Raw genomic sequence first — 12,860 nt, forward strand, 5'->3', positions numbered from 1 at the left:
ACTATTTGAATAAAGGAAGTCTCAAATTGTCCTAATGTGGAGGCATGTGGGTTTTTACCCATCCGATAAACTTCAAAAAATGACTTGGTCTCGTCACTTGTGAGGTTTTATCTTTTCATTTCTGTAAATCAAATTATCTTTTTTTAACAAACTAACAAAAATAGTAATATATATATATATATATATACGAAAATATATAAATAAAACATAACCAATTATATATTTTGGTTAGAATTAAAGATTGGGTTAAATTTATTTAAATGCAATTTTTTAAAAAAACTTTCCAATGCACCACCATTCATTTATTTACTTATTAATACATTTATTACTAGATTAAACCCGGACGTTGTCCGGTTTATAAGTATACGATATATGTCAGATATTTTAAATTATTATTAATTAAACGTAATATTAAGTAATAATAAATTTATATGCGAGAGTAATAATAATAATAGTAATAAGAAAAAGAACTAAAATCAAAATAATTAAAAAATAATAATTTAGTATTATTCATAGTTTTGATATTATAAAATCTATTGATTATGACTGAATCAAATAATAAGATTATGGTTGTTATGAATAAATTAAATTCAAGATGGTGTATACATGAATAACAAAAAACAAAGAACAAAAATAATGATATACAAAGTATATCAATGTAACATGCCTAAGTTAATAATTAAAGATTTGCATAACTTATTATATATTTTTAAAATAAAATTTAAATAATTTTTAAATTTCTATGAGCATCCTAAGTTACTAAAAGTTTGCATAACTTTTATATATCTAATAAATTTATTCAATATACTTGATTGTAGATTATATATATATATATATAGGTACAAGTTATTTTAGGACCACTAATTTTAGGACCAATTTTAGGATTTTTTTTTTTTGTTAACTTACACATCACCATGATCATCTCTGACCACAACCATGATTTTCCGGCCACCGCGTCACTGGAAAATCATGTGTAAGTTACAAAAAACACATGTCCTAATTGGTCCTAAAATAAGAGGTGTTCCTAAAATAACTCACCCCTATATATATATATATTTATTTATTATAGAAGTCATATCATATAATACAGCAAAATATACGTAAAGATAACATTTAAATATTAACTATTTCTATTATATATTCATATTAGTATTAGTATTAGTATGTTAACATAAAAAAATAAATAAATTTTAAAATCTAAGTTAAATAATTAAGGATTTTAAAAAGATTTGGTTACACATAAAAAAATAAGGTAGAATTTTAAAATATAATCAAAACTAACAAATATAAATATTTTATAGGAAAAATAACGTGTAGCAATAAAATATATAAAAAACTAAGGTTATTAAATTTTAAGATAGGTTTAAAAGATATGATAGAAATAAATATAATCAAATTAACATATATATTTATATTTATATATTTTTATATAAAATAAGGGCTATTAAAAAAGATAAGTTTTAACCATAATTTTACAAATAGGAAAAATGCTTAGTTGTCAATTAGAAAAAATAACCACATAAATATTTAATTATACTCTCTTAGTTATATAAGGAGATTTGTTTAACGGTAACTAAAACTTTAGAACGCGGTAAGTATTGGTATAACTTTAAAACCGCGGTAATAAATTGAAAAACGCGGTAAAGTTAGCGTTAGCTTTACACAGACGCGAATGGATTATATTAACCACTATATATATGTTATGTAATTTTATTACATTGATGATGATGGTTACAATTTTACAAACACAGATAGTCAGATACAAATTTCTCCTATCTCTCTCTCCGGTATGTTTATAATAAATTTTATTACTTTCATTGTTTTCTTGTTTCTATTTCGATAATATATTTGTTGTTTACATTTAGGGTTTTAAAATTCCTATTGTATTTGGGGTTTTAAAATTCCTATTGAATTTAGGGTTTCTAAAAGTCTTGATTTTTGCTATTATTAGTCGTTGAATTTAGGGTTTGCATTTAGTTTCTTGACATTGTTAATTATTAACTTGTTTTTGTTATCCAATTAGATTATTTTGATTTTTAGGTTTATTTTCATGATATATATATATATATTATCAAGAAGACCCAAGATGTCTAATTGTTGCTTGGTTAAACGAAATTTATTGAAAACAATTTAATTTGTATTTACTGCTTTCATATATTGATTCAGTGACAATTATATCAAAACACCATTAACAACTACCACCTGATGTGTAATACAGCCGCAACCCGATGCCTTTTGATAGTTGATTGGTGTTAATGATATAAAAGGGTATTCTTGGAGACATGATTTTCATGTGTTTTAGGTTTCCTCCAAAATTGTTTCATTAGATTTGTATTGATTTCGGTTTGTTTGCCAACAAAGCATTATTGATTATTGTTAAGGATACTGTTTGTAATATTTGGTGTTTCTTTTTTATGCATTTAGTTTTCTTGATACCATTGATATTAAAGAATTACCATGAACAAAACCCATTCTACTTTCAATATTGTTGCCTTCGTAGCTTTCGAATAAATGATTGGGTTATTGAAATGTAAACTATAATTGGTATCTTGAAAAGAAGTGTATATAGTGGATTTTATCATTTCAGTTTTGCCTTAATTTGATTTGTGTTTTCTTCTTCACTTATTGCCATTTATATCAAGATACCATCAGCAACCACCACCTGATGTGCAATACAGTCTCTGCCTATAAATCCAGATGCCTTGCGATAGTTGATTGGTCTTTTTTGACATAATATGGTAATTTTGGAGACAAGAGTATTGATTATTGTTAAGGTTTTTTACTGTTTGTTTTATTTGGTGTTTTTTTTAATGCATTTAGGGTTTTCTTGATATCATTTTTATCAATGAATTACCATGAACAAAACCCAATCTGCTGTCAACATTGTTGCCTCTGTAGCTTTTGAATAACTGATTGGCTTAGTGAAATGTAAACAGTATCTTGAAAACAAGTGCATATTGTTATGGATTCTAGCACTTCATTTTTGGCTTAATTTGATTTGTATTTTCTTCTTCAATCATTGCCATTTATATCAAAATACCATCAACTACCACCTTGATCTGCAATACAGTCGCTGCCTACAAATCTCGATGCCTTGAAATAGTTGATGGGTTTTCATGATATAAAATGGTAATTTTGAAATAGTATTTTGGTTTTTCATGTGATTATCTGTTCCGGGTTTCCCTCGTAAATTGTTAAATTATATTATGTATTGATTCTGTTTGTTTGCCCACAAGAGCATTGATTATTGCTATCATTTTCTACGGTTTGTTTTATTGGTGTTTCTCTTGTATGCATAATGTTTTCTTGATAATATATCTTGATACCACAAGAGGATTTAGTTTTCTCTCATTAAATTTTCTATCATATCTTTCTGGTTTTGACTAGTTCATTGAAGTTGTATTTGCCCTTCTCTTCCTGCATGGATGAAGGAGTCTTTGGTGGTTCAGTTTTGCTGTCTTGAATCTGGTACGTTCTTCTCTAGGTAATCTTTACCTTTGCTAATACCCACTGCCAGAGTGTACTTAGAATTATGTAGATTGGAGGACTTAAGGGAATGGATAGAACGATAACATTGGTTAATGAGTTCCTGATGATTTTGGTAGTCAATTTCAAATAGAAAGCTATCAGTTGGAGACATGAGTAGGGTGCTCTATGTTTTTCATGCTTTTAAAACTAGATATACTAATGGACAATGATACCTGCTTGGCGATATATTAATTCAATCCTTAATGGTTATGGCAAGCTCATGTCATATATATGGCAAGCTCATGAGTAGGGTGCTCTTCCTCCACGGATGTTTTTGATCATTTGGTGCATCATTTCTATATACCTTGATTTAATGTGTGTCTCTGCAAGCTCATGTCATATATATGCCAGTTTGCATCCGGCACTCTTCCTTTAGTGAGTAGGTGAATCTTTTTTATATGGTTATGGCTTTTTGTCTTTTTTGCTGTTGTTGTGCTATGAGTTAGTGATGCAAATCCTTTTGTATTTGACTGCTATCGTGTTTAACCGGCAAGCGACATACATGTACATATGTACATGGATTTCTTATAATATCTACATTGTTTCCGGATTTCTCATATACATATGTACATGGATTTCTCATATAATCTACATTATGTCTTCGGATGGCCGGCTTGGCGACTTTTATTGTAACAGGTTTTAGGAGTTTTTGGTACCTTCTATGAGTTATCATTTGGATTTCAAAGATATAATTGTTATGGCATTGATCGATAGTTTTGGTTTCAAAGTACTGTGGCAGATTTGTATTAACAAGTTTCCTGGTTTTATCTTTGACTTGATAACTATCTACCTTTCTTGTCTCAAATGTTTTCGTTACTATTTAATGTACCTATTTCTCCTTTTCTCTTTTACTTATATTGTTACATATATAGCTACAGATTTCTTCTTTTTGATGGTTTATGATATCATTTTGACCAATGGTATGGTAGTTTTGTGACTTTGTCATGGTTTTCCTAGCTGAATGTTTGACATTTAAATGATCAGCCCCTTCTGCTAGTATGCTAAATGATCTTGAACCGTTGTCCCTCAAGCCAGTATGTTTCTTAGTGGAAGAATCGGCCCTTGATGGTTTGGTTTTCGTCAAACTTATGTTATTGAGATGGCATATTGGCATGTAAATGATTAGCTTTTTCTGATGTAAATGTTCGGCCCTTTTAGCTACTATGCCTTCAAAAGTCATATTTGATGCCTTTAAACAGTCCGTTCCTTCTGCTACTGTGCCTACTGATGTAATTGATGGACCCTTTCTCAGTGTGCCTACTGCGTAATTGATGATATCCTTATATTTGTTCAATCGATGGAATGGTATTTTGTGTCAAAAGACCTGCTTTTGTAAATTCCACATGTAAACGCTGAGCCCCTTAGGCTATGTATCTGATCTAAACAATCATTCCTCTTTGTAGTATGATGCTTTATGGTGTAAAAATCAACACTTCGGTTAATGAAATAGATTCATGATCATCATGGTAATCACTTTAAATCAATGGTATGGGAGTTGTTTCAGTTTCTTATTTAAAATTTTTACATATAGTATGCTTTATGATGTAAACAATCGGTCCATTTGTGGCTTTCTGATGTAAAAATCAGACCCTTTATGTCATGTATGCCTACCATGTAACCCTTTATGTCGGTAAGCCTTCCGATATAAACTATGAACCCATTTGGTCAATGCTTCAAACATTCATTGTTTGTTTAAAAAGAACTCAATGCAGCAATATTATTATAACTTACATTAATATTCTGAATCTTTTAATACAGTGAGTCTCAAGCTTGTATACTCTAATAACACAATTGTGGGAAGCTTTGAAGTGTCAATCCATTTGACAGGTTCCTTCTTTTAGCTAATTTTTATTTGGCTCGTTTGAGATTCCAACTAAACAAATGCACTTGTTGATAACTAAATGGGTTGGAATTTCCACCCCTATGCAGAGATGCTAATCATGTCATGTAATTGCTTCTAGATGGATATCCACTTTGTTGAAATTCAAGCATACAAAGCAAAGATAAATTTTGTGGAACTACATATTATGGTGCTTACAACAGGGACAATTCAAAAAACTCACCTCTGTGTCCAATTCAATCGTGTCCCACAAACGATTACTTCGAGTATGTTCTGGGATTTCCTAACCCCATGCATTTGTCCTACATTTTTAAAGATTGGCTATCAGTTAAAAAGTCAAAGGTTTTGATATTTTTGACCTTCTCAAGATGAATTTAAATTTTTTTGTCACAAGTTCTCTTGGTTTGGACCCTTATTATTTATTGACTCGGTTATGTGGGAGAAGGGACCTCATTTTAAGAATGTATTTGTAACTTTTTTTCAAGAGTGGCTCTGGGCTTTCTAGTACTTTTAGTAGTACCGACGTGTTATGAATTAGGGGCATTTTTATGACTTTAAGTATTTCCCGGAAGCCACTTTTTTGGACACCATGCGCTTCTGAATTTTACTCTTTTTGGCCCTTATGCACACTGTAAGCATTTACTTATTGGTTGAGGATAAATTTGGTTATATCCTCTCTCTCCGTCAGACAGGTCAGGAGATTGCTATGTAATTGTGAAAATGGGTGACATGGGTTGAAAGTTGCCGAAAGCGTTCTTTATTACACAATCCTTTTAATTCGTTTTTTAAAAATTATTATATTATTGTTGAAAAAAGATAATTTACGAAATATTGTTTGACCCAGTAATTATGTACAGAAAATGTTAATAAGTCTTTCAGGTCAACTTAACCCAATTTGTTTTGACCTGTCAAAGTGTTGCCTATTTTGACCAGTTACCAATGTGCCCATTCTGAATTTGTTATGTATGTGTCGGTAGTTTCTTATTGTCTCGCTAAGCTCACATTGTATACTTTTTTTATTGACATAGTCAATGTTGGAACCCCGAAGAAAGGTACAAGAAAAGGTAATCTTGTAACTGCTGTAGTTGTAGCAGTTGTCTGTGCTTTATTATTTTCTTTGATATTGACTGTTGTGATCAAGAAACTAAACAAGAGATACAAAGCACACATCAAGAAAAGTTTTATGTAAGTCTCGTATTTGGATTTGCGTTTTGAAAGTTAGTATGTGACATAAAACTGTCAAATATGGTATTTCGTGCCGTAGAAGTCAGTGTTTTGGGATGTGCTATTTTTATAATCTATATAGACCTGTAGTTGTCAGATGCGAGTGTTTAACATATTTCCAAAACAAAGATAAATGTTCTGGAACTACAGGTGATTACTATCGGGACAATTCAAAAAACTCAACTTTGTGTCCAATCCAATCATGTCCCACAAACAAGTACTTCAGGTTTAAACTTGTCAAGTTGTCATACCAAATGCACCCTTACTTGTGATTGTCAGGAAAACCAAAATCCCCTGCTTGACAGTTTTAACTTCACTGTGATATGATAAGCTTAAAAAGGAAAGAGATGGGAATTCTGTGGAAAAATGTGAGGATCTAAACATTCGAGTTTCCTGTATTGTATTGTGTCGTTTTGATAATAAATTTTAATCATGTACAGATTGCATGTAAACAGATGTTCAATATGTTCATTAGGGCTTGTTCATTCCGGATCCACTTTGCTTTCGTTTTCGATTAGAGTTAGATCAGGTTCACCATATGGAGATGGTTACATAAAATGTCTACAAAGCATACTTGTTAGGCCGCATAAATTAGAGTCAAATGTTTGACTTTCTTTGGATAACCTGAATTGGATCCCTTCTCTGATTTTTCTTTTTTTTTGAATTAGGGTTATTTATTTTGGGTGCGTTTTACATTGGTTTAGATTCAGTTTGGAATGATTTTGGACTCCTGCATTGTCTTTGGGTTTGTTTTATGAAATTCAGTGTTAACTTTCCTTGAAAGTTTAGAGGTGTTTAAAGTCTCTGTGATGGGTAATTTCTTGTTTCAGGATGAGGCAGCTCATGAAACATATTTTCTTCTTAGTTAGCTTTTTTGTATGTGTTGATCTGTAGTGCATTTCTAGATGGTGTTATTTTATAGCAGTTTTGTTCTCTCTTATATGCAGGAGTTTTTGTTGGAGGTAATATAGGGGTACGTTTTACCTTCGAGGAGTGTAAAATGTGAAACAAGCTGTGTACATGTCTGTTACATCAAAACTGTGGTTTTAGAATGCCTAAGAGTAGTGTTGTCGGCTCGTGTTTAGATTGTTTTCTACAAAAAATGGGGTACTTTATAGCAATGTATATGGTGTGACTACAACCTATATGGTGTGCCAAAGTACGAGGTAGCTCGTAGCCTTACACTATTACCAAGTCAGATGGTTGAGCCCTGAGTTTGCTTCAGTATGCATTTTGGTGAATATCACCTGGTTAGGAACAATTCTAAGCACTTTGCGTTGTACTGCAAGACTCGGTTGCTGGCAAAAAGATATGATGATTTGAAGAAACGGCCAAGCTTCTTCTCCCGGTATTGTTTTGATGGCAAGTCTTCTTTCCAATGATCATTTAATATGAGATCAGATTCAGCTGTATCTCTAGTGGGTTTTGCCGCATATATCAGCAGCCTTCCTCTATTGCAATTTCAGATATGCTGGTGATATTGGAGCCAGAACTGATGTTTTTAAAGTAGATGTGGAAGATTTGATTGTGAACTATAGCAGCTGGATGGATAATGATGATGATGATGATGGTCTGCAACAAGAATCTCAGGAAAATGAAGCTACAAGCTAGACAGTATAATCAGGTAGCTCATATTGAGTAACTGAACATTTACTACATTTGCTCCTAGGAATTTACTTGTTCTTGTTAATCTGAGAACATATCATCTCTTGTGATATATGAAGTCGAAACCGTTAAAAGATTAAATAAGAGAATTTTTGCTATATACAGCTCTTTTTCTGCTAAAAATGTACATATTTTCACTTAGAGAGCCAAATAGCTTTCAGTGGCTAATACTAATAGAACTTATCTTTCTTATAAATGTGTTGGGTCCTAGTGAGGAAATACCCTCAGAATAACTGCATAGGTACTAACCGGTCTACTTGATGAAAAATGAGGCTGGCAGGGATGGGCTGATGGCTAACTTAGAGTGTATCTGAGTCGAGCAAAGTCTTAGCTTTGCTTTGGCGTATAGGCTCAATCAGTGAAAGCATTATATTTACCCCAAGGGTTAGCTTATGGCTTGCAAAGTGTCATAAATTTAAGCTTGAGCCAAGGCCTGGGTAGCATAAGTCTTGAACTCGCAAACATCGGCTTTATTCTTATATGGATCTAGTAAGCTTGGCGCTTGACTCGGTCTGTACAGGCCAAGTTGGTGTCATGGTGTGGGCTCATATTAGCGCAGGAGTGGATGAAATATTCTAATAGCTGCAATCAAAACTTCAAGAGGCTTAGATCTAAAGGGTCAATAAATTTTTGTAAATATAAACTATGCCACTACCATTGACCGAAATTTTTGGATGCGTGTTTCTAAAATTTATCTTATTTGCTTATTTTTCTTATTAAACTCACTTTAGAAGTATTTCTTTCACATTTTCTAGCAAGGATTTTGTTTTGTTTGTACTATGAATTAAGTTCTCAAATAAATAGCATGAATTAAATTTATCTACAATTTGGGACTATCCCAAGTGATTAAGGTGCCTGCAGAGGTTTGGGAAAAGGCGTAGGTTGGTGGGAACACCCCGACCCGAGGTACAATATTGATACCTAGCTTCCCCGCCCCGCAAGAGGCTGCTACCTGGTTAAACTCCTAGCAATGTTTCCCCATGGTTATTACTTATTAGGAATGAACCAGGATTTTGAACCTGCGCCTTTCATTTGAAAATCAGACCCTCCATGGGGTCCCACACATAAGAGGAGACGGTTAGGTGCCGACAGAGGTTGTTGTATGATGATATGCTTATATGTATTGCCAAATAAACTTATTGCATAAATCACAGACCATTATATATACATCTAAACGGTTATTTCTGCAAACAACTTTATTACTACTGCTTCACATAACACCTATTTATTGTGTGAATTTTACCACATACGTATAGCTATATTAGTTTTGTGTGGCTAATTAAAGCAAATTTTATCAAACATACTATGGTAAAGCATGTTTAAGGCTATTAGAATCAACCAAATAAGCAAACCCATAAGCCATATTCATCAACGTAGCTTCATGCAAAGCCTCATCCGATGTCGCAGTCCCATCCGTCGAGAAAAACACACGAAACCCTCTGACAAATGCTTCCCTGGCCGTCGTTTCACAACACAGATTAGTCATCACACCCGTTATAATCACTTCCTCAATTCCCATCTCCTTAAGTTGCTCCTCTAAACCCGTCCCTCTAAACGCGCTATATGTGTGCTTCTCCACGATCATGTCCTCTTTTCGTCGTCCAAGATCGTTCATCAGCTCTGATTCGTACGTGCCATCGATGATCAAGTCGTTCCACCACTCTCCTAGCATGCCATGATCACCTTGAGACTTGTGGCAGTGACGTGTGAAGATGATTGGGATTGAAGCTTCACGGCATGTTTGGATAGTGAAAGTGATAGATGGGATTATTTGTTTGGCAATTGATGAAAAATGGTTTTGCATATCGATGACTAATAAGACTGAGGCTTTTGGGTTCGGGTTTCGGGTACGGGTTTGGTATTTTTTGTAGGACGAAGAACTTCCAGCCATATTGATCGATGATGATTTAGTGGAAAACGTATAGTAGCACCAGTTGGAGTAATTGTAAAGATGGAGTTATGATATGGTTGTCATAAGTGGAAGGCCCTGGACCGAAGTTGGGTTGGAAGAGGATATACTTAATTATTGAATTGATGAAGTCATGAAACACATCCATCCAAAAAATAAACAAGTACGAGTAACGCTTAAAGTTACTATTGGTGTTTTTTCAACAAAACTTGGAAGTCACTTTTGAGTTTTGACTGTGAGTTGTAAAAGTAAAATTGGTAGTCATTTTCAAGGGAGGAGAGGGGCAAACTCATTTTAAAGGGGTATAAATTTTAGAATTTTTTTTTTTAATAAATATTACTCGTATATATATAATGTATAGTATGCTATAAATTGTATTATATTTAACTATATATATTTGATCTCATTTTTAATTAATGTCTAAAATGTAAATATACAAAGTGATATCCCCACAACACAAATTAGCCATCCACAACATATGTATATATTCTACTGCACAGTGTATAACTGTGTAAAGCAATGATTGTTATGGATGGTTAAATTATGTTGTGGGGATATCACTTCCCATATTTTAGGTACTAAATTTGTATATAAAGCAAAAAATTATAATAATACCTATATTTTATATCAATTTACTTGATGTTCCATAAAAAAATCATCAGGTAAATAAGTTAATTATTATTATGGTATGTATTTTTAAAATTATGATTTTATTTTGTATATATAATTTCTTGTTATAATGTTAGTTATCATTATAAAAAAAATTGTTTATATAATTGAATGCGGTTGGAATTAGGGACATTTTTTTCTTGGTTCGGCGGGAGAGTTTGAATTCTTAGGGCCGTCACTGGTCATTTTATAAGAGTTTTTTCATCGGTTTAAGGCATGGTGTTTGGATTGGAGGGAAGATTTCAAAGTAGCTGATATAAAAATAGAGATATAATTGAATGATTAGTCGACAAATTATTAATTAATACTTTTTTTTTAACAACAGAATATTAATTAATTATTGTATTAATTAATTCTTGTACTTGAATGATTACAAAAGGTAATGTTTATTTTTCTTAATGCTCACTAATAGAATCGTCAAGTATATATGAAGTGATTTTATCTACAAAAGGTCATCGTTTAGCGAGTGAATCCACCAATACACGCGAAATTTATTTTTTTTGGAAAAAAAAAAAACATGTCCGCCATGTAGGCACAACGATTGTTAAAACTTATATATGAAGACATAGTAACCGATCGGTACAACATTGATGATTCTGACTATTTTTTTTTTTTTAATTTACAACATTCTCTTGTCGATGCGTGGCGCAGGATTCAAGTGACAAAATTTATATATATCTACCAATATATATAACAAGGTGCTAAATTCTTTTATGGAAAAACAAGGACCGTTAAATGAATTCAAACTTTTGATTACAACCCTTAGATCTAAATAATAATACCATTACCAAATTTAATATTAAGTAAACACAACATTAGTCCATCTACTTTGGATAATTTACATTTTTTTGTTTTACATCACTAATTTACAGTTTCCACCATTAATATTTAATCACTAATATTAAGAAAACACAATATTAGTCCTTGTATTTGAAATAATTAAATTTTGTTATTTAATAGATTAAACTCGTATGTTGTGCGAGATAATTGAGAACATAAATATAAAAACAATAATTGATAGTTACATTATTATTCATAGTTATGATAATATAAAGTACTATCAGATTACAACCGATAAAAAAAATTATAGTTTATGAATATATTATATACACCAAGTATAAAAGCAAGACTAATGAAACATAAATATTTAAATCATAAAAGTCTTTCTCATGATATATAATTATTAAATATAATATAATAAATACTTCTCAAAAAATAAACATAATATAATAAACAATCTTATTTGATAAAAGATAACTATCATTGAATTAATTAAAAAAAAAAAGTAGTATAATGTATATAATCTTTGTACTTATATATAAAATGGAAAATTAAAAATTAATGATTAGGATTATGATTAATGATTATGATCAAAATTGATGATAAAGATTGTACATGGCAACATAGATATAACAATTTAAATGGAAAATATGACACCTCATTAAAAATCTAATGTGACAAAAAAAACTAAAAATGTCACCTATGAAACTATCATCTCTTAGTTACATAGAGAGATTGAATACTTGATATATAATTATAAAAACAAAATAAGTTTGAATTTTTCATTACAAGCCTTAAATTTTTTTATTAACTTAGTTTCATTTCGTACGCATATTTAAATTTCAATGCAAGAACAATTACCTTTTATATTTTAACAAAATATTACAAGAAAAAAAAGTTAAAAAGGAGTTATAAAATACGGAAAAATACTAGAACAAAACACAAAAATATGGAAGTTAAATTGTCTAGTTTATTATTGGAAGTTAGATTATTCGAACAAAACACATTAAGTAAATATGTTATTTTATTAAATAGATACATAATGTAGTTTAAGATTTATAATCGAGTATTTGATTTTATATAAATAAGAAGATAATATGTTTTTTGAAATTTCATTTAAATCACAGGGTAGATCGAAGGGAACCCTTTGATCCCGTGTACCGAATTGGTACCTACGAAACCTCAATGTTGAGTTTTTTTGCATCGATGATTAGCTATCATTATCAGTCTTATCCACGACAAGAA

The 12,860-nt window shown here is 31.2% G+C and overlaps 1 protein-coding gene and 1 long non-coding RNA gene across 12 annotated transcripts; one reads left to right on the forward strand and one right to left on the reverse strand.

Annotated features, from left to right (window-relative positions):
- The first annotated feature begins 1,727 nt into the window (after window positions 1-1,727).
- Window positions 1,728-8,355, forward strand: LOC122590931. 11 transcript variants are annotated; one of them, XR_006322638.1, is made up of 7 exons: window positions 1,728-1,787; window positions 3,388-3,468; window positions 5,287-5,355; window positions 5,458-5,634; window positions 6,397-6,432; window positions 7,540-7,940; window positions 8,059-8,355. It is a non-coding gene; the product is annotated as an uncharacterized LOC122590931 (long non-coding RNA). The 11 variants fall into 11 exon arrangements; XR_006322639.1 differs by having other exon boundaries at window positions 5,490-5,634; XR_006322642.1 differs by lacking the exon at window positions 6,397-6,432.
- Window positions 8,356-9,380: 1,025 nt separating this feature from the next.
- Window positions 9,381-10,283, reverse strand: LOC122590930 (nicotinamidase 2-like). The gene has a single exon (XM_043763107.1). It carries the CDS (start codon window positions 10,146-10,148, stop codon window positions 9,561-9,563), a length of 588 nt encoding a protein of 195 aa, XP_043619042.1. The 5' UTR covers window positions 10,149-10,283; the 3' UTR covers window positions 9,381-9,560.
- Between the last annotated feature and the right edge of the window lie 2,577 nt (window positions 10,284-12,860).

Source organism: Erigeron canadensis, chromosome 3 (genome assembly GCF_010389155.1).
Source record: "Erigeron canadensis isolate Cc75 chromosome 3, C_canadensis_v1, whole genome shotgun sequence".
In the NCBI taxonomy this organism is placed as follows: Eukaryota; Viridiplantae; Streptophyta; class Magnoliopsida; order Asterales; family Asteraceae; genus Erigeron; species Erigeron canadensis.

Bases quoted from the DNA above. Each gene is read 5' to 3' on its own strand.
- LOC122590930 (XM_043763107.1), bottom strand. From the start codon at position 10,148: ATGGCTGGAAGTTCTTCGTCCTACAAAAAATACCAAACCCGTACCCGA.